Source organism: Drosophila ananassae, chromosome XR (assembly GCF_017639315.1).
Source record: "Drosophila ananassae strain 14024-0371.13 chromosome XR, ASM1763931v2, whole genome shotgun sequence".
Classification (NCBI taxonomy): domain Eukaryota; kingdom Metazoa; phylum Arthropoda; class Insecta; order Diptera; family Drosophilidae; genus Drosophila; species Drosophila ananassae.
The window spans coordinates 4734777-4757477 of NC_057932.1; the positions used below are offsets into that span (position 1 = coordinate 4734777).

Consider the following 22701-nt stretch of genomic DNA (forward strand, 5'->3'; position numbering starts at 1 on the left):
TGCCTTCAGTATAAATTTACAAGCGCCCAGTCTAGACTTCAATCTAATTTGGATAAACTTCAAAATTGGTGTTTAGCAAATAACCTAAAGCTTAATGGATCGAAATGTAAACTTATGTCTTTTTATCGATCTAGTCCTCACCAGGCTATGTACTTTTTCTATGGGAACGCCTTAAAACGATTAACTCAGGTTAACGATCTAGGTGTCCTATTAGATTTGAAACTTAAATTTACCGACCATATATCTACCATGGTTAATAAAGCTATGGGTGTGCTTGGTTTTATTAAAAGATGGTCAAAAGAATTTAATGACCCGTTCATAACTAAAACGTTATATACATCACTGGTCCGTCCGATTTTTGAGTATGGATCGTGTGTCTGGAGTCCTCAATATGGACTACACCAGGATCACTTTGAATCTGTACAAAAAAACTTCCTCACTTTTGCGCTTAGGGGACTTAATTGGGATGCAAATCTTTACCTCCCTTCTTATCGTAGTAAACTCTTACTAATCAACTTACCATCATTAACAAATCGTGGAACGATGCTGGGTGTCATGTTTCTATACAATCTTATTTATGGAAATATAGACAGCCAGCATTTACTAACACGCTTAAATTTTAACGTTCCTAGTAGAAGGACTAGAAACTTTCGTCCTCTACTCCTCAGCCATTGTAGTTCGATGTCCAACACGATCCGTTCAGGGTATTATGTTCGGACTACAATGGTCTCTACCACATCTTGTCACCTTGCTCTACTAACAATCTTAAATCGCTTATATTAACCGCCTTATCTGTGCAACACTCTTCCTCGTGATATCTTTCTCCTACTTTTGGCTTAACTATCTCGGATATATTCCCGCGATTCGAGCCGTACGTCACGCGGCAGCGTCCCTCGGTCGGTTGGGCGGGAGGTGGGCTGTACGTATGCAGTGGGAACCGCGCAAAAAAAAACATTATAGAGAGACTACTAGAACACTGGCTTCAGGTCGATTTAAAGTCCGACTTCAAACTCATTCGAGATAGCCAAACGCCATTTTTTGTCGCTCGAGAGAGGATTATCTCGAGATCCGAACTTAAAGAAAATGTATTTGAAATTTTCGGAAGAATACGAATCCCAGGGTCATATGCAAGCAATGATGTTCTTGCTACTTCCCACTACGTTATACCCCACCACAACGACCAAACTACGAGTTTTTTTTATGGGTCCTGTAAGACATCCACACAGATATGCTTAAATGATTTGTTGATGGTGGGTTCAACAATTCAGGAAGAGCTGTACTCAACTCTTGTTCGGTTTCGGCTAAACAAATTTGCTCTGATAGCCGACATAAAAAAGATGTATCGCCAAGTAATGATAAATGAAGCAGATAGGCGATACCTGCTCTGAGTCCTTAAAATTTTGCAAGATCAACACCGGCCATCATTTCTGGCCATAAGGTGTTAAAAGAGGATGAGTGAATCCGCGAAAAATTCCTGGACATCTGACTGTGGGTCTGACTTTTACGTCGACGACATTTTAACGGGTGCTGGTTGCGTGGAGGAGCTATAGGAGCTATTAAGTCTGAAGTAACTCAGGTTCTTCAAAACGCTGGGTTTGAATTGAGTGAATGGTTTTCAAACTCGCCTGAAATTACTGCATCCGAGAGCACCGTTAAGCCAATAACACTTTCGGACTCAGAGCTTACTAAGGCATTAGGAATCGCTTGGGTTCCCAAAGATGACGTATTTGAATTTGAAATTGATACTTCAGTCATGGGTCAAAGGGTGACTAAGCGGAAAATTTTTTCGGTGACATCAAAGCTATTCGACCCCCTTGGCTTATTAAGCCCAACCCTTATTAAAGGAAGAGTCTCGTTGTTGACTGCAAAGTCCAAAGTAGCGCCGATCGACAAAGTCGCTCCCCTGTCTTGAGTTATGTGCCGCTTACCTTCTCGCAGATTTCTGCCGCAAAATCAAACCTCTTATAAAAGTACCGATCGAACGCAGTATATATTGGTCAGATTCAGAAGTTTGTCTTCATTGGATACGTTCCCATCCATCGTCGTTGTTAACGTTTGTATCAAATAGAGTTGCTGAGATTCAAGAGTGGTCAGAGGATAGCACGTGGCGGCATGTACCAACTAAACAGAACCCGACAGATATCGTGTCAAGAGGTGAAGACGTAATGGAGACGGTGGAATCGATCTGGTTTACAGGTCCATCGATTTTAACGGAGCCGGAAGATAAGTGGCCAACGAGTCCCCGGTTTGATCCGTCACCAGAGGTGTTGCAGATGGAAGTAAAAAGAATACGGTCGGATTAACCGCAATGGTCTCCACTTCATATTTATTAAAAAATTAGTTGTGATAGTGATATTCACCTGTCGTTTATCTAGAAGCTTTTTAATAAAATTGTCCAGATAGTTCAAGAGCACGAGTATCAAGAGGAAATTAAAAATGTTTGAAAAAACCTTGTTATTAATCCAAGTCTACAGAAGCTAAATCCATTTGTCCATGAAGCTTCTCAGGGTGGGCTTGCCTTTTCGTTGTTGCGGGTCGGGGGGCGACTGCCAAGTTTCCAGTATTGTTGACAAAGTGCTCTCAATTTGTCCAGAGTTACGTCCGATACTTTCACGAGTCAAATTTTCATTTAGGTCTACGAGCATTGGTGAGTCTCTTGCGACAGCGTGTTTGGATAGTAAACGCGCAGGAAGTCTGTAGTCAGATAGTACGGTCATGCACACGCTGTTTTAAATACAAGCCTCATTTAATGACTCCAATGAAAGATTTACCCATAGATCGAATCCGTGCTCTCCGCCCATTCTCTACCCATATGTGGCGTGGCGTCGAGGCCGTCATGAATTCAAGTCATCGCCCCACCAGCACCGCACCCAATCAGCACCGCGCATCGTGGCATCGGGAAGGCCGATCTGGTCCTTGTCGCAGAGGATCACCAGCCGCCACAAAAATGGATCACCGCCAGGGTCGTCGAGACTCACGCCGGCGCGCATGGAAGGATAAGGGTCGCCATCGTGAGGTCTAGCTCTGGAGCTGTGTTTAAGAGAGCAATTCACAGCTGGTGAGGCTGCCAGTTGATTGAAGTCGGATGGAGGCCTTCAACGGGGCCGGTGTAGAGTTAATATAGATTAATAATAGACAGATTAAGGAAAAATAGAAACTGAAGTTATTTGGAAGTCTAGTAAAAGTTTGCATAGGGCGGAGCGGAAGCAAGAGAAAAGCTCAGTTGCGCTCTCTGGTGAATCGCCCCGCTTCACAGCAATAGATAAGCAAGGCTTAAGTTTATTATTGAATATAGATCGAATTATATTGTAAAGCGGAGTGCACGCATTTGTTCTTTTTTGTTGTTTTTTCAATTAATAATCTACGCAGCCACCCTTTTTCATTATTTCTACGAAAGCAGCCCTTTCACAAAGACACTTGTATAAGTCTAGGACTCTTCTGCTGACCTTTTGCTGTTCTCCTTTGAAGCCCTTCAGCCCACCGACAAACCCACCAGTAGATCTATCCAATCTTTCGTTACTCGGTTTTTAACCAAATGGGCTTAGTAGGTCCTGTCGTCAACAGGGCAAAGATTTTGTTGCAGAAGCTGTACAGGGAAAATTTATCATGAAATGATAGCTTTCTCCAATCCCTGCTCTCCGAATGGCTGCAAATCTGTTCCAGTTTTTATAAAACTCAGCGAATTAAGTTTCCTTGTTTAGCCATTCCCTGCTAAGGAAGGTTTGAAGTCCACGGATTTCGTGACGCCAGCTTAGATGCGTATGGAGCTTGCGCTTACGTCTTTCGGGTGTGATAGCTGACTGCAATGCTTAAAGTCTGCAGTGGCGCCCAAATAGACTTAGACTATACCAAAGCTGGAATTATCTTGTGCTGAGTTAATAGCGAGACTGATGGCACATGTGGCTGACCTTGGGACCTATAACAGAGAGTATTTTTTATCCTGGATTTAAGGTAAACCTGCTCGATTCAACGTGTTTGTTTCTAATCACGTCTCTACCATACGGGAGCATACCAAGTCAATGAAATGGCGGTAGGTTCCCACGGCATTCAATCCAGCCGATCTATTGTCGAGAGCTGCTCTTCTCTACTGACCATAGTTGGGAGTCTAACTATGGTTCTATGGGCCTTCATTTCTATCGCCTCCACGGCCTATCCCTATTTTGGCCGAAAGAGCAACGAGCTCCGCGCCAGAATCTTATTGACTACGACTCCTCCCAAGGGAATCGCATCATTGTTTAAGTTTGCCAACTCATTTCCTGCTTTGCAGTGAGCCTTTGCCTATGTTTACAAATTTTGTCGCCACATCCGTTTTGAGAGCACATCTATCCAGAATTTCTAAGAAAGGAACCCATCTACTGTTGCGCGTCGTTCAGAGCATTGAGTTTAAGAAAGACATAAGCTTGTTAAAATCGCGCAGATAAGTGTCACCCTCAAGCTGGCTTACGTCGCTTGCCCCCTTTGTAGGTGGCTTGCTTCGCATCGGTGGACGGGTACGGAATTCAGCGTTGATACGCATACGCTGTTTTCGCACTAAACCACGGGTAATGGAGTATGTCGGGATAATCTTCCGACCGAGAGAGTCGAACGTTTTGGATGTAACTGGATTGGATTTTTGCGGACCATTTTTCTACAAGGTGGTGGCTCGGAATAATGCCTCCATTAAATGTTACGAAAGTATTCATCAGCTTCAGAACGGAGGCAATTTATTTGGAGTTAATAAAGGACCTTTCCACAGCTTCGATTCTACGATTCAATAGCGCTTAAAAGATTCGTTCTCCATTTTGGCGATCTATGGGAAGCAGCAGTAAAGACGGCAAACCGCCACCTGTTGTAACGTGCAACGTTTGTAGGGGCAGTGGAAGGATCTGCTCTCGCTGAAAGGGTCCGGCTCTAGCTCGTCGGCTTGGGGGGTGGAGGTCTTGCTGGGACAGGTCCTTCAGAAGTTGCAACGTAGGATAATAGTAATTTAGCGGTATAAGAAAGGTTGCGTGCTGCGACAGAGAGAAGTGAATAATATCCGCTAGAGTTCAGAGCCGGTATTCACGATCATTAAGTTTGGGAAAAGTTAAATGAACAGGACAGAAATTGTTTCGAGAGAATCCTTAAAGGAGCACTGCTGTTGGTGTGTCCTTATTTTCCCCAACCCTACCTTTGCCACAGGCAGAAGAGTGTCACTCTCGTGGCCCCTTTTCCCCCACTACACCCGAGGTATCATCTGCGAAGTTCGTCTGTTAAATTTAAAGTAACATTTTTTTCATAATATTTTCATTTAAAGTTCTTAATCGACATAGCTAAATTAATCCTAATATTTTTACAAGGTACAAAAGAAAAATGACTAATCCTAATGAAAACTCTTAACTTATTTATTTATTTAGTTTGATTATATTTATTTTTTTCTAATAAATTTAGGCAGCATGTGTGTTTATAGTTTAGGAAAATATATTTATTCGATTTTTTTTTTTTGGTTTCCTTGTTTTGTTTTTGATCTAAGGTTTTAAGAAGGGTGAGAATAGGGAAAACTAATCATCAAAATTCAAAAATAAAATTTAAAATTTGCGCACGGCTGATAATCTTTAACTAAATATTTTTCTTCTGCAATATTTTCATTCACTATGGAAAATTTCTGTCAGTGGGAAATTTCTGTCATTTCCATATTTATTTTATTTGATTTTTGTTTTTGTTTACACAGAAGAGAGTAGAGTGCCTTATTAATTTCGTTATTCAATTTTTGGAATCTATATATATATATTTTTTTTTAGATTAAAAATCATGTTATTTTTTTTTCTCACTCTAAGCTCTTTTTCACTTTCGACTTTCTCTTTGCTTAATCAAAACGAACAAAAAATTTTTTTTTATCACATTTCATTTTTAGCAATCAGAACTCCGTTCGATACCACTGTACCTTTACTCTTTCATTTCACTTCGTCTAAAAGAAAAATCAAAACTTCATTTGTTGCGTTCGCACACTCTTCCTTTCCGGCACACACCTTCTTCTGAACTTTTCTACATTCTTCCTTTTCCCTTCTTCGTTAGGGCTCTTGCTCTCAATGGAACAAATAAAAAAAAAAATAGGAAAACACTATATCTCACTTAATATTGATAATGACTTAAATTTTTATTAAATATTTTGCTTGATTTTTGTTTTTGTTCCTACATTTTCGCTTTTCTTTTCTTTAAACTGTTGAGCGATCAGCGTTTTGATAGCGACCGAATTAAAGACGAGATTCAATTGTTTGTATTAAATTTATTGAGCTAATTCCGCACAATAAACCAAATAGCGGCCCATCAATAACAACTCCCAAAACACAACAAGAAGAAGAACAGCTTTGGCGCAGAAGCTCTTCCAAAGCTCCCAAAAGCGCATGCGCTACAAAATGACAACAAATGCATGCGAATCTGGGAGACAAAAGAGAAGATTAAATGCCGCTGCAGATGAACAAATTATCAATATTCTAATTAGCCTATGTGGTGGCTTAGCCCAACATCCTCCCCCCTATTGAAGGGTGGGCCTTCAATAACAATTTTGGAAGGGCAGCAGCCACATCTTTTAAGGGATATTCCCTTAAAGATTAAAAACTCACAGGGCGAAAAAGGCACACCAACTTCTTCCAAACCCTTGACCATGCATTGCTCCCCCCAATAGACCAATGCGGGAATCGAGTTCTCCTAACGAGTGCAGGGGATCCGGAACGTTGATTCTTCTCCTCTTCTCCTTCTGCATAGGGCAATCCAGCCTCCCGCGATAGTCCAATGCGTCCAGAAACCACCCATCCAAATAGTGTATTTTGGGCTACTGGGAGGCAGTGACCTAATTGGATTTGGCCTACTGACAATAGGTTGAAGAACAGGCTGGCTCCAATTAACAGGTCCACACCCTGCGGTCTGTGGAAGTTGGGATCAGCCAGCGCTATGCCGTGAGGAATCTTCCATTTCGAAATATCAATTTTAAGGCTGGGCTGACAGTCCGCAATATGAGACACTATAACCGCCTCTAGGTTCGCACAATATGTGGTTAGTCGAGACTTCACACACACATTAACGGAGGATCCATCCGTAGCAAACTCAGTGCCGCCGAGACCGGCGACCGCTACACAGCTTTTGGTGCGACGAAGCTGAAGTTGACTTGCCAGCCGCGATAAGATAAGGTGAACTTGTGAACCAGAGTCCAATAACACTCTGCACGGCAGGAAGGCTCCTGATCGACCACGGATGAGGATATTGGCGGTTGGCAGAAGCACTTCAGTAGGGCGATCCTGCGTCAAGACCGTGTTGATTGACTGGGAAGGTGGGGTAGCAACAGCAACACCAGCGGCGGAACCCAAGCTTCGTAGTGGTGGGGAATTGTTAGAGCTGGGTAGCTGCCCGCAATGGTGCAACAAAGCATGATGTCGGCGATTGCACTTTGGGCAACGGGCTGAACATCCGCGTGCAAAATGACCATCCTCCAAACATACAAAGCAGCGGGTGAGCCGTCGCACTTCGTCGTACCGTTGACTAAGTGGCAAGGCAATGAAGCTTGGACATGTAGGAAGCGCGTGCGCCAAAACACCACACAGGGCGCATAGAGCTGGACGGGCGTTGATAATCATGCATGACGATCGGTCATTCGAAGATCTCCCTCGGCCCACTTGGTTAGATGGTGGATACGTAGCCAAAGAAAAGTCGACGCATTCAAGAGTCCGGCACCTTTGCTCCAAGAATCGTGCCATGGACTCCCAAGACGAAAGGCTGTCGTTGTTTCCGGCGAGAGTGTCTTCCCACTTGGCTCTTGTGGCCGGATCCAACTTCTGAAGGACAATCTGGATGAGCAAGCATCCTTGGATCTCGGCAGCTGATCCGGAACTCATGAAAGCCCGCATATGCCCATTGAACCGATCCGACAGCTCCCGCAACGTAGCAACAGAACCTGGCTCGACCACACGAAGCTGCAGGATCTCGTTGATGTGAGACTGGAAAATTAATCGCCGATTACTAAACCGATTGCGCAATAGGTCAAGAGCCACATCGTAGTTCGCGTCAGTAATTTCCAGCGCTCTCACCGTCTCCAAGGCTGACTCGCGCAGGCATGAAATGAGCCACCGGAGCTTTTCCATATTTGTTAGATGAGGATGGCTGTCAATCGTGGCCTTGAACAGGGCGAAGAAATCCGGCCAGTCAACATAGCCGCCGCTAAATGTTGGCATCGGCAACGCTGGTAAGGAGGGGGCTGGCTTGTATGGCATGGGTGAGACACCGGCACCGTCGAGAAGTGTGGAGTGGGCAGCAATTCTCATGGAGTGCTTGGCAACCTCCACCTGAATGTCCACCTGCACATCAGTCGCCAGCTGCGAGAATCTTCAATAAAGCTCACTCCCGATCTCGCTGAAGTTAAGCTCCTCCAACTCTTCTTGAAGCGCGGTGAACCACTCACGCAAACGCTTCTCCACTGACTCCAGCGCCATAATGGTGCCATCCTCATTCCGCGCTGCAGCCTTCACCTTATGATGCAGCGCCTCCATCTCCTGGCAGGTCACCTCTGCTCTTCTCCGCAGCATCCTTTCCCGACTTGCGGCAGCAGATCCAATAGTTCCACATCCAGACTCCATCCCGCAAATCTCCAGCGCGATTGAATCAAATGAGTTTGAGTTTTTCGTACCGCAGTTTTTTCAGTTTCTTCTTTCAGCGCATGCGCTACAAAATGACAACAAAGTGCATGCGAATCTGGGAGACAAAAGAGAAAATTAAATGCCGCTGCAGATGAACAAATTATCAATATTCTAATTAGCCTATCTGGTGGCTGCTTAGCCCAACATTTCTTCAATTTTCATTTTCAGTGTGATCCACTTAATGATAGCGTTAACTTAAACTTCTTCTAAAAATTTTCAATTCTCTTTTTTTTTCGCAGAACATTAACTTTTTCAATTTTCAATTCTTCTTTACGGATCTTTCATGATTTCGGCTTTTGTCTTTTTTGTCTTTTTCGTTGTCTCTTTTTACGTTTTCACTGTTTCTGCTTTGCGCAGAACACGTGTGGATTCTGCCGTCCTCCTTAGTCCGAGCTCCTCACGGTTTTTCCCAATTCGCTTCTCTCCGTCGTTCCTCCTTCTATCTCTGGGCTCGGCGGTCCCACGTTGACGACTCTATCTCTCGCTCTCCCGCTCTACACGTGCGGGACTCCGGGTAGCTTTCCAGTGACGAGGCCCGCTTTTCCAAGATGTTTCCCACCAGAGGTTCTCTTTGGGGTTGCGGGAAAACGTGGGCCCCGTACGTCGGGTTCTTCGTTCTCCTGGCCAAGTTTCCAGCGTCGCTCTGGTCCGGCACGGTGACCACGTGTTCCTGGGCCACTTCTGTTGCTGTTGCAGGTTAGCCCATTGCGCTCACACCTTGTCAACGATCGGACGAGCCCGATGCCGCAATTGTAGGACCGCGTGCCAGATTTAACCCTCGTGGTAACGGAAAAAAGAAGAGTTTTTGTTTTTTTTTTCTGGATCTCTCTTCGCGCGTCCGACTTGTCGTAAGTCCAAATTTGAAAAGACCGGCTGCGTTCTCCCGCGCCATTTCCTACCCTTTCTTAGACAGACCAGCCTAGATAACTTCTCGATCAGCTGGCCGATGATTCGCCTAAGTGGTAACTCTTGGAAAGATGGGATATTTTTTTGTTTATTTATCGCCGGTTAAGTTCAAATATTATTCTTTGTTTTTTATACCCTTGCAGAGGGTATTATAATTTTGGTCAAAACTGTGCAACGCAGTGAAGGAGACATCTCCGACCCTATAAAGTATATATATTCTTGATCAGGATCACCTCCTGAGTCGATATGAGCATGTCCGTCTGTCCGTTTCTACGCAAACTAGTCTCTCAGTTTTAAAACTATCGAGTTGAAACTTTGCACACATCCTTCTTTCCTTTGCAGGCAATATATAAGTCGGAACGGCCGGGATCGGTCGACTATATCCTATAGCTGCCATAAACCGATTGATCGGAAATGCAATAACTTTGGTGTTTTTTATGTTAGAGGGTTGAGACTTTCCACACATGTTATATTTGGCCAAAATATTGTCTACAAGATTTTGTCTACAAAATTTCATAAGGATCGGCCGACTATATCCTATAGCTGTCATAGAACGACTGAAATTGGCATAACTTTGGTGTTTTCTAAGTTAGAAAGATGGGACTTGGTACAGATTCTATTTTGAACAAAATAATCTGATTTGCTATTCGCTATATATCTAATAATATAAGAAGCGTGGCGCCACCTAGCGGACTCCGACTCAACTGCAAGGGTATATAAACTTCGGCTCGAATGAACGGCTGTTAAAGTGTAAAAAATAGGAAAACACTATATCTCACTTAATATTGATAATGACTTAAATTTTTATTAAATATTTTGCTTGATTTTTGTTTTTGTTCCTACATTTTCGCTTTTCTTTTCTTTAAACTGTTGAGCGATCAGCGTTTTGATAGCGACCGAATTAAAGACGAGATTCAATTGTTTGTATTAAATTTATTGAGCTAATTCCGCACAATAAACCAAATAGCGGCCCATCAATAACAACTCCCAAAACACAACAAGAAGAAGAACAGCTTTGGCGCAGAAGCTCTTCCAAAGCTCCCAAAAGCGCATGCGCTACAAAATGACAACAAATGCATGCGAATCTGGGAGACAAAAGAGAAGATTAAATGCCGCTGCAGATGAACAAATTATCAATATTCTAATTAGCCTATGTGGTGGCTTAGCCCAACATCCTCCCCCCTATTGAAGGGTGGGCCTTCAATAACAATTTTGGAAGGGCAGCAGCCACATCTTTTAAGGGATATTCCCTTAAAGATTAAAAACTCACAGGGCGAAAAAGGCACACCAACTTCTTCCAAACCCTTGACCATGCATTGCTCCCCCCAATAGACCAATGCGGGAATCGAGTTCTCCTAACGAGTGCAGGGGATCCGGAACGTTGATTCTTCTCCTCTTCTCCTTCTGCATAGGGCAATCCAGCCTCCCGCGATAGTCCAATGCGTCCAGAAACCACCCATCCAAATAGTGTATTTTGGGCTACTGGGAGGCAGTGACCTAATTGGATTTGGCCTACTGACAATAGGTTGAAGAACAGGCTGGCTCCAATTAACAGGTCCACACCCTGCGGTCTGTGGAAGTTGGGATCAGCCAGCGCTATGCCGTGAGGAATCTTCCATTTCGAAATATCAATTTTAAGGCTGGGCTGACAGTCCGCAATATGAGACACTATAACCGCCTCTAGGTTCGCACAATATGTGGTTAGTCGAGACTTCACACACACATTAACGGAGGATCCATCCGTAGCAAACTCAGTGCCGCCGAGACCGGCGACCGCTACACAGCTTTTGGTGCGACGAAGCTGAAGTTGACTTGCCAGCCGCGATAAGATAAGGTGAACTTGTGAACCAGAGTCCAATAACACTCTGCACGGCAGGAAGGCTCCTGATCGACCACGGATGAGGATATTGGCGGTTGGCAGAAGCACTTCAGTAGGGCGATCCTGCGTCAAGACCGTGTTGATTGACTGGGAAGGTGGGGTAGCAACAGCAACACCAGCGGCGGAACCCAAGCTTCGTAGTGGTGGGGAATTGTTAGAGCTGGGTAGCTGCCCGCAATGGTGCAACAAAGCATGATGTCGGCGATTGCACTTTGGGCAACGGGCTGAACATCCGCGTGCAAAATGACCATCCTCCAAACATACAAAGCAGCGGGTGAGCCGTCGCACTTCGTCGTACCGTTGACTAAGTGGCAAGGCAATGAAGCTTGGACATGTAGGAAGCGCGTGCGCCAAAACACCACACAGGGCGCATAGAGCTGGACGGGCGTTGATAATCATGCATGACGATCGGTCATTCGAAGATCTCCCTCGGCCCACTTGGTTAGATGGTGGATACGTAGCCAAAGAAAAGTCGACGCATTCAAGAGTCCGGCACCTTTGCTCCAAGAATCGTGCCATGGACTCCCAAGACGGAAGGCTGTCGTTGTTTCCGGCGAGAGTGTCTTCCCACTTGGCTCTTGTGGCCGGATCCAACTTCTGAAGGACAATCTGGATGAGCAAGCATCCTTGGATCTCGGCAGCTGATCCGGAACTCATGAAAGCCCGCATATGCCCATTGAACCGATCCGACAGCTCCCGCAACGTAGCAACAGAACCTGGCTCGACCACACGAAGCTGCAGGATCTCGTTGATGTGAGACTGGAAAATTAATCGCCGATTACTAAACCGATTGCGCAATAGGTCAAGAGCCACATCGTAGTTCGCGTCAGTAATTTCCAGCGCTCTCACCGTCTCCAAGGCTGACTCGCGCAGGCATGAAATGAGCCACCGGAGCTTTTCCATATTTGTTAGATGAGGATGGCTGTCAATCGTGGCCTTGAACAGGGCGAAGAAATCCGGCCAGTCAACATAGCCGCCGCTAAATGTTGGCATCGGCAACGCTGGTAAGGAGGGGGCTGGCTTGTATGGCATGGGTGAGACACCGGCACCGTCGAGAAGTGTGGAGTGGGCAGCAATTCTCATGGAGTGCTTGGCAACCTCCACCTGAATGTCCACCTGCACATCAGTCGCCAGCTGCGAGAATCTTCAATAAAGTTCACTCCCGATCTCGCTGAAGTTAAGCTCCTCCAACTCTTCTTGAAGCGCGGTGAACCACTCACGCAAACGCTTCTCCACTGACTCCAGCGCCATAATGGTGCCATCCTCATTCCGCGCTGCAGCCTTCACCTTATGATGCAGCGCCTCCATCTCCTGGCAGGTCACCTCTGCTCTTCTCCGCAGCATCCTTTCCCGACTTGCGGCAGCAGATCCAATAGTTCCACATCCAGACTCCATCCCGCAAATCTCCAGCGCGATTGAATCAAATGAGTTTGAGTTTTTCGTACCGCAGTTTTTTCAGTTTCTTCTTTCAGCGCATGCGCTACAAAATGACAACAAAGTGCATGCGAATCTGGGAGACAAAAGAGAAAATTAAAAGCCGCTGCAGATGAACAAATTATCAATATTCTAATTAGCCTATCTGGTGGCTGCTTAGCCCAACATTTCTTCAATTTTCATTTTCAGTGTGATCCACTTAATGATAGCGTTAACTTAAACTTCTTCTAAAAATTTTCAATTCTCTTTTTTTTTCGCAGAACATTAACTTTTTCAATTTTCAATTCTTCTTTACGGATCTTTCATGATTTCGGCTTTTGTCTTTTTTGTCTTTTTCGTTGTCTCTTTTTACGTTTTCACTGTTTCTGCTTTGCGCAGAACACGTGTGGATTCTGCCGTCCTCCTTAGTCCGAGCTCCTCACGGTTTTTCCCAATTCGCTTCTCTCCGTCGTTCCTCCTTCTATCTCTGGGCTCGGCGGTCCCACGTTGACGACTCTATCTCTCGCTCTCCCGCTCTACACGTGCGGGACTCCGGGTAGCTTTCCAGTGACGAGGCCCGCTTTTCCAAGATGTTTCCCACCAGAGGTTCTCTTTGGGGTTGCGGGAAAACGTGGGCCCCGTACGTCGGGTTCTTCGTTCTCCTGGCCAAGTTTCCAGCGTCGCTCTGGTCCGGCACGGTGACCACGTGTTCCTGGGCCACTTCTGTTGCTGTTGCAGGTTAGCCCATTGCGCTCACACCTTGTCAACGATCGGACGAGCCCGATGCCGCAATTGTAGGACCGCGTGCCAGATTTAACCCTCGTGGTAACGGAAAAAAGAAGAGTTTTTGTTTTTTTTTTCTGGATCTCTCTTCGCGCGTCCGACTTGTCGTAAGTCCAAATTTGAAAAGACCGGCTGCGTTCTCCCGCGCCATTTCCTACCCTTTCTTAGACAGACCAGCCTAGATAACTTCTCGATCAGCTGGCCGATGATTCGCCTAAGTGGTAACTCTTGGAAAGATGGGATATTTTTTTGTTTATTTATCGCCGGTTAAGTTCAAATATTATTCTTTGTTTTTTATACCCTTGCAGAGGGTATTATAATTTTGGTCAAAACTGTGCAACGCAGTGAAGGAGACATCTCCGACCCTATAAAGTATATATATTCTTGATCAGGATCACCTCCTGAGTCGATATGAGCATGTCCGTCTGTCCGTTTCTACGCAAACTAGTCTCTCAGTTTTAAAACTATCGAGTTGAAACTTTGCACACATCCTTCTTTCCTTTGCAAGCAATATATAAGTCGGAACGGCCGGGATCGGTCGACTATATCCTATAGCTGCCATAAACCGATTGATCGGAAATGCAATAACTTTGGTATTTTTTATGTTAGAGGGTTGAGACTTTCCACACATGTTATATTTGGCCAAAATATTGTCTACAAGATTTTGTCTACAAAATTTCATAAGGATCGGCCGACTATATCCTATAGCTGTCATAGAACGACTGAAATTGGCATAACTTTGGTGTTTTCTAAGTTAGAAAGATGGGACTTGGTACAGATTCTATTTTGAACAAAATAATCTGATTTGCTATTCGCTATATATCTAATAATATAAGAAGCGTGGCGCCACCTAGCGGACTCCGACTCAACTGCAAGGGTATATAAACTTCGGCTCGAATGAACGGCTGTTAAAGTGTAAAAAATAGGAAAACACTATATCTCACTTAATATTGATAATGACTTAAATTTTTATTAAATATTTTGCTTGATTTTTGTTTTTGTTCCTACATTTTCGCTTTTCTTTTCTTTAAACTGTTGAGCGATCAGCGTTTTGATAGCGACCGAATTAAAGACGAGATTCAATTGTTTGTATTAAATTTATTGAGCTAATTCCGCACAATAAAGCAAATAGCGGCCCATCAATAACAACTCCCAAAACACAACAAGAAGAAGAACAGCTTTGGCGCAGAAGCTCTTCCAAAGCTCCCAAAAGCGCATGCGCTACAAAATGACAACAAATGCATGCGAATCTGGGAGACAAAAGAGAAGATTAAATGCCGCTGCAGATGAACAAATTATCAATATTCTAATTAGCCTATGTGGTGGCTTAGCCCAACATCCTCCCCCCTATTGAAGGGTGGGCCTTCAATAACAATTTTGGAAGGGCAGCAGCCACATCTTTTAAGGGATATTCCCTTAAAGATTAAGAACTCACAGGGCGAAAAAGGCACACCAACTTCTTCCAAACCCTTGACCATGCATTGCTCCCCCCAATAGACCAATGCGGGAATCGAGTTCTCCTAACGAGTGCAGGGGATCCGGAACGTTGATTCTTCTCCTCTTCTCCTTCTGCATAGGGCAATCCAGCCTCCCGCGATAGTCCAATGCGTCCAGAAACCACCCATCCAAATAGTGTATTTTGGGCTACTGGGAGGCAGTGACCTAATTGGATTTGGCCTACTGACAATAGGTTGAAGAACAGGCTGGCTCCAATTAACAGGTCCACACCCTGCGGTCTGTGGAAGTTGGGATCAGCCAGCGCTATGCCGTGAGGAATCTTCCATTTCGAAATATCAATTTTAAGGCTGGGCTGACAGTCCGCAATATGAGACACTATAACCGCCTCTAGGTTCGCACAATATGTGGTTAGTCGAGACTTCACACACACATTAACGGAGGATCCATCCGTAGCAAACTCAGTGCCGCCGAGACCGGCGACCGCTACACAGCTTTTGGTGCGACGAAGCTGAAGTTGACTTGCCAGCCGCGATAAGATAAGGTGAACTTGTGAACCAGAGTCCAATAACACTCTGCACGGCAGGAAGGCTCCTGATCGACCACGGATGAGGATATTGGCGGTTGGCAGAAGCACTTCAGTAGGGCGATCCTGCGTCAAGACCGTGTTGATTGACTGGGAAGGTGGGGTAGCAACAGCAACACCAGCGGCGGAACCCAAGCTTCGTAGTGGTGGGGAATTGTTAGAGCTGGGTAGCTGCCCGCAATGGTGCAACAAAGCATGATGTCGGCGATTGCACTTTGGGCAACGGGCTGAACATCCGCGTGCAAAATGACCATCCTCCAAACATACAAAGCAGCGGGTGAGCCGTCGCACTTCGTCGTACCGTTGACTAAGTGGCAAGGCAATGAAGCTTGGACATGTAGGAAGCGCGTGCGCCAAAACACCACACAGGGCGCATAGAGCTGGACGGGCGTTGATAATCATGCATGACGATCGGTCATTCGAAGATCTCCCTCGGCCCACTTGGTTAGATGGTGGATACGTAGCCAAAGAAAAGTCGACGCATTCAAGAGTCCGGCACCTTTGCTCCAAGAATCGTGCCATGGACTCCCAAGACGGAAGGCTGTCGTTGTTTCCGGCGAGAGTGTCTTCCCACTTGGCTCTTGTGGCCGGATCCAACTTCTGAAGGACAATCTGGATGAGCAAGCATCCTTGGATCTCGGCAGCTGATCCGGAACTCATGAAAGCCCGCATATGCCCATTGAACCGATCCGACAGCTCCCGCAACGTAGCAACAGAACCTGGCTCGACCACACGAAGCTGCAGGATCTCGTTGATGTGAGACTGGAAAATTAATCGCCGATTACTAAACCGATTGCGCAATAGGTCAAGAGCCACATCGTAGTTCGCGTCAGTAATTTCCAGCGCTCTCACCGTCTCCAAGGCTGACTCGCGCAGGCATGAAATGAGCCACCGGAGCTTTTCCATATTTGTTAGATGAGGATGGCTGTCAATCGTGGCCTTGAACAGGGCGAAGAAATCCGGCCAGTCAACATAGCCGCCGCTAAATGTTGGCATCGGCAACGCTGGTAAGGAGGGGGCTGGCTTGTATGGCATGGGTGAGACACCGGCACCGTCGAGAAGTGTGGAGTGGGCAGCAATTCTCATGGAGTGCTTGGCAACCTCCACCTGAATGTCCACCTGCACATCAGTCGCCAGCTGCGAGAATCTTCAATAAAGCTCACTCCCGATCTCGCTGAAGTTAAGCTCCTCCAACTCTTCTTGAAGCGCGGTGAACCACTCACGCAAACGCTTCTCCACTGACTCCAGCGCCATAATGGTGCCATCCTCATTCCGCGCTGCAGCCTTCACCTTATGATGCAGCGCCTCCATCTCCTGGCAGGTCACCTCTGCTCTTCTCCGCAGCATCCTTTCCCGACTTGCGGCAGCAGATCCAATAGTTCCACATCCAGACTCCATCCCGCAAATCTCCAGCGCGATTGAATCAAATGAGTTTGAGTTTTTCGTACCGCAGTTTTTTCAGTTTCTTCTTTCAGCGCATGCGCTACAAAATGACAACAAAGTGCATCAAAGATATTTATGAGAGCACAATTCACAATAAGGCGAATTTAACAAATACGCACAAATTTCATCGTTTGAAATCTCTTCTGATCGACGAGGCTGCGAATCTGGTACGACATTTGGCTATTACGGATTCAGCTTACAACACTGCATGGGAGAGACTTAATGAAAGATATAATCGTCCACGGCACATCGTGAATTCACTATTGGAGCAGTTTATGAAGCTGCCAACAACAACAAGGTCGGATACAACAACATTACGGAAGGTGTCAGACGGCGCCAATGAAATAGTGCGTGGTTTGGATGCCATAGAGGAAACAGGACGAGACTGTTGGATCATCTACTTGACGCTGGAGAAGCTGGATGCAGATACTCGACGCAGGTGGATCGAGCGCAGTGTGGAGACAGACTCACCCACACCGAAGGAATTCTTCAAATTTTTGGATGCACGTTGCGAGGAACTAGAGCTCAGCAAGCGTGAAACAATCGGAGGCAAGACTACAGCCTCAATCGGTGGCAAGACAAGGAAGGTCACACATTCGCTGGTTGTACTTGAAGGAAACAAGTGCAGCAAATGTCATTCTACAGAGCATCGTCTGTATGGATGCCAACAATTCTTGGATATGTCAGCAGGACAGAGGGTTTCGTTTGCCAAGGAAAACGCTCTATGTTACAATTGTCTGAATCCTGGTCATGGGGTCAGAAAATGCAAATCCACGTTCAAGTGCAGACAATGTAAAGGTCAGCATCACTCACTGTTGCACCTGCAACGCACGCAACAGGCTATTGGAACAATCGCTCAAACTGGTGAGGATCAGGAGGATCCTAGCGCACACTCAACGGTGACGACGAGTCACATCGCCCAAGCAGAAGGTTCTGCAGCAATTGTATGTCCACAAGGCACCGCAAATATACAACAATCAACAGGATGGAACAGGAGCACCTTACCCACGGCCATGGTAAACGTTCGCAATGCAAATGGAGATTTGGTAGCATGCCGACTCCTATTGGACACGGGTTCAGAACTGTCGTACATATATACAAACACTTGGTTTGGCTCGTACGCCATCACCCATACTGGTTACGGGAATTTCATCAATCAAAGCAGACACTACAAGGGGATGCACCACTATACGCATCCAATCCCGTATTTCGCAAGATCAGCTGGTAGTCCAGGCTCAAGTGCTTGGAAGGATTACATCATCATTGGAAAGGCAGGCCATCGACGAGTCTGCACTTCGAGTTTTCAACGATCTGCAACTGGCAGATTCACAATTTAGCACAAATGCCCCAATTGACATTCTTTTGGGCAGCGAACACGTTTGGAGCGTTACAACTGGGAGAAAGATCTACGACAACAAAGGAAAGCTCATTGCTATATCATCAATTTTCGGATGGGTAATTACATCACTGCTTTCATCACGCGCATGCAGCGCTACGGCACTTACAACGACAATAAACATCGATGCTTATCTCAGAAGGTTCTGGGAACTAGAGAGCATACAACGCAAAGCAGAAGTCCAACCTGAAGACGAGGAGGTGGAGAAACACTTTCTTGCAACACACACTCGAGACGAACAAGGCAAGTACATCGTGGAACTTCCGTTTAAAGTATCCGAAACACAATTCGCAGATACACTTCAACGAGCGCTGCAGAGGTTCAAATCAGTTGAACGACGTTTGGCACAAAATCAACAATTATGTAACGACTACGTGAAGTTCATGAGGAAATACCAGGAGCTAGGACATATGCGAGAAATCTCACCGAGCGAAATTCCCAAGGGTAGGAATTTCTACTTGCCACATCATCCCGTATTGGGTCGGAAACTTAGAGTTGTTTTCGACGGCTCATATCAAGACGCCAAAGGCATGGCATTAAACGACACGCTCTCGATCGGACCGAGTATTCAGCGAGATCTGTTTGCTGTGTGCTTGCGATTCCGTATGTACAAATACGTCTTTTCAGCGGATATAGTCAAGATGTTCCGTCAAATCTGGGTGAGCGAAAAACATAGAGACTATCAGAGAATCGTATGGAGAGAGGATCCGTCAGATCCTATCAAGCACTTCCAACTATGCACGGTGACGTATGGAACATCATGCGCACCATTTCTAGCAGTCAGAGTGCTAGAGCACCTCGCTGCTGACCATAAGCACGAGTTTCGAACGCAGCAAAAATCGTGTTGGAGGACTTCTATGTCGACGACGTTCTCACTGGAGGAAATAGTGAGGATGAGCTGCTACGCAACAGGGACGAACTCGTCCAACTGATGTCCTGTGCTAACCTAGAGCTCGGGAAATGGGTATCGAATACCAAACGCATCGAATCGGAGGATAACACGGATTCCTCACAATCATCAGTCAAAGTGCTAGGGCTGCATTGGCACCCTAGAGAGGACACATTGTCGTACAATGTAAACCTATCGAAAGACCCTCGCTGCACCAAGAGGCAAGTGTTGTCGGATGTCTCACGTATATTCGACCCTATCGGTCTATTAGAACCAATCGTAGTTCAATTCAAAATACTATTTAAAAAACTCTGGCTGTTGAATTTGAATTGGAACGACGAACTACCGAGCAAACTAGCAGACAACTGGCTCAAAAGGCGAGCTGATTTGGACAACCTTCACAAGCTCCAGATACCACGCTTAGTTAAAAGCGACAAACAGAGAATCGAATTGCACGGATTTTCAGATGCATCCACCACGGCGTACTCAGCGGTGGTATACAGCCGAGTGGTTAACGACGATGGAACCATTTCGGTCGCCATACTTGCAGGAAAAACAAGAGTGGCACCTTTGAAGCAGCAGTCTTTGCCGCCAACTTCTGCAATCCATAAAAGCTGGACTAATGAACAACGACGTAACGATCATGGTTATCGCATTTACCAGCCCAACTCAAGACGTTTGTTGAGAACCGCACTTCAGAAACCCTCGAAACCATTCCGAAGCATGCAGGGCGGCATGTAGACTCAAAATCGAACCCAGCGGATTGCGCATCCCGTGGCTTGGGAGTATCCGAGCTCATTGATTTCCAATTATGGTGGAAGGGTCCTTCATGGCTGAGGGAAAGGAACAATTCTTGGAAAGGTTGAACAATACTCACAACTGTACTTCTCTTTCAGACAAACGCATACAAGGCGAAGGCAAAAGTAACTGCCTAGCTGCGCAGACGACTGTCACGACGAACAACCCATGGGATAAGCTTCTCAATCGCAACTCATCTTGGCTGAAGCTTATACACACACTTGTTAATCGCATGAAGCACCTATCTTCGAAACAAACATCGAATTCTCTAACATTCGATGAGATCAAGGCAGCAAGGATTCGATGGCTGCAACACGCTAAAGCTGGTTTTCAACAGGAGTTCCAGTTACTACGCGCAAACAAGGCTCTTGGGAACCAATCTCAATTGGTCAAGCTCTCACCAATCATCGACAAGGACAACCTGCTAAGAGTGGGTGGACGAATCCAACATTCACAGTTGTCAGCAGAGGCGAAGCATCCTATGTTGCTTCCAAAGAATGCATCGTTTTAATTTGCATCCTGGAGTCTCAACTCTCTTCGTCATTGTTCGACAAAGGTATTGGATTTTCGGCGCACGAAATTTAATACGCAAAATCACGCACAACTGCCTGGCTTGCTTTCGGCAAAGGTACAACACAATGCATCAACGTATGGCAGATCTAGCGAGCGTACGTATCACGCAAGCACTTCCTTTCGTAAACACCGGATGCGATTACGCAGGACTCATTCTTCTGAAGGACGCGAAGGAGCGTAAACCACGCATCAGCAAGGGCTTCATATGCCTATTCGATTGTATGGTCATTTTGGCGATCCATCTTGAACTCGCCACGGACGTATCCACGGAAACATTTCTGGCGGCATTGCGACGATTTTTCCCGATACGAGGCAAATGCAACCGCAGGTACACCGACAATGGTACAAATTTCATCGAAGCGAAGCGATCCCTCGATGAAATGCAGCAACTCTTAAGTTCATCTCAACACAAAGATCAAATCGTGAACACCCTTGCAGACGAAGGAATTCAATGGACATTCATCCCACCACATGCTCCGCATTGGGGAGGAAAATGGGAATCTGCAGTTCGATACGTAAAGCTGCATTTTCGACGAGTAATTGGAAACACCACACTGACATATGAACAAATGCGCACCTTGCTTGCGCAAATTAGCGCTGTCGTGAACTCACGACCCCTATGCTATACCTCAGATACAGATGACAGCTATCTATCACCAGCCCATTTTCTCATCGAAAGACCATTCACGACAATACCGGAGGCAGATCTTGGCCACATTCCTGTGGGCCGACTGGGATACTGGCAGAGTATCCAATCCATGTATCAAGGCTTCTGGAAACAATGGCACCAGGAGTATCTGATAAGTCTACAGCAACGTCTTAAGTGGACCACGACAACCCCTAACATTTCGATCGGCAGCGTTGTGCTCGTCAAGGAGTCCAACACACCACCAGCATCATGGCATTTAGCGAAGGAGATCGACACTTTTCAAGGAAAGGACAATATGGTTCGAGCAGTCAGGATCAAGACGGCAGCAGGAGAAGTGACACGGCCAATAACTAAAATTGCGAAACTACCCAGTTCAGAAACCGTGTTTCAGGGTGGCCCGGAAAACTATCGAAACCTAGTTTATAATTTAGCCCATATTGTCATCCTTATATTTTCTATACCAACTAGCTTTACAATCCACAACATGTATACTCACACACACATATCTTTAAGTTCCACAAATGTAAATTTTCTTTAGTACCAATTAGACAGCGAAACTGACAAGAACATATAAATCTACAGTCCACTCTACAGTCTACACTCATTCGTCTCATCGGTTGGGGATCAATATCCGCATTTATCTTTTTTACGGGTTTTAAGAAGACGAATTTAGAAAAATGATCCAAGACGAAGAATATCCCGATGTTTCCATTTCTCGAGCGGGGATACGGACCAAGGAAATCGATAAAAAGTTGCTGGAAGAATCTTGTCGTTTCAACTGCTTTTCCTAGTGGTGGCCTCATCACATCGTTAGGGGCTTTAATAGCTTTGCACGTCTCACATGCATTGATATAGGCTTTTACATCGGGTAATAAGCGAGGCCAGAAGTAATATCTTCTCAAACGCTCCAACGTCTTATGTATTCCACAGTGGGAAGCTAACGGGCTGTCATGTGCTTCCGAAAGGACTTCTGGTATCATCTCTGGTGGTATCCACAGTTTCCAAGCGTAGGTATCGTGAACCTGTTCTCCCGTCAGATGACACATCTTCGTGTACACGTAACCATCTTCTATTTTATGATCGGGAAAGTTTATTTTGTTCGCTGAAACTCTGGCTACAAGATCCTTGTACTCTGTTGACGAAAAATGTTCCGATTTCAGATCAACTACCAAACCTTCTTGCAAATCTATTTCTGCGACCTCATCCTCATTCACGCGTGGCAGGGAGTCTGGAACAATGTGCAGCGACCCTTTCCTATGTTCGATGCTAAACTGGAATCTTTGTAA

At 45.6% G+C, this 22701-nt stretch overlaps 2 protein-coding genes across 2 annotated transcripts; both read left to right on the plus strand.

Annotated features, from left to right (window-relative positions):
- Positions 1–17157: 17157 nt before the first annotated feature.
- Positions 17158–20704, plus strand: LOC123257652. Its single transcript, XM_044717471.1, has 4 exons — positions 17158–18247; positions 18327–19165; positions 19357–19639; positions 20292–20704. Exons 1-4 carry the CDS (start codon positions 17158–17160, stop codon positions 20702–20704), a joined length of 2625 nt encoding a protein of 874 aa, XP_044573406.1.
- Positions 20705–20831: 127 nt separating this feature from the next.
- Positions 20832–22701, plus strand: LOC123257653. Its single transcript, XM_044717472.1, has 2 exons — positions 20832–21749; positions 22576–22701. The coding sequence occupies exons 1-2, from the start codon at positions 20832–20834 to the stop codon at positions 22699–22701; spliced, it is 1044 nt and encodes a 347-aa protein (XP_044573407.1).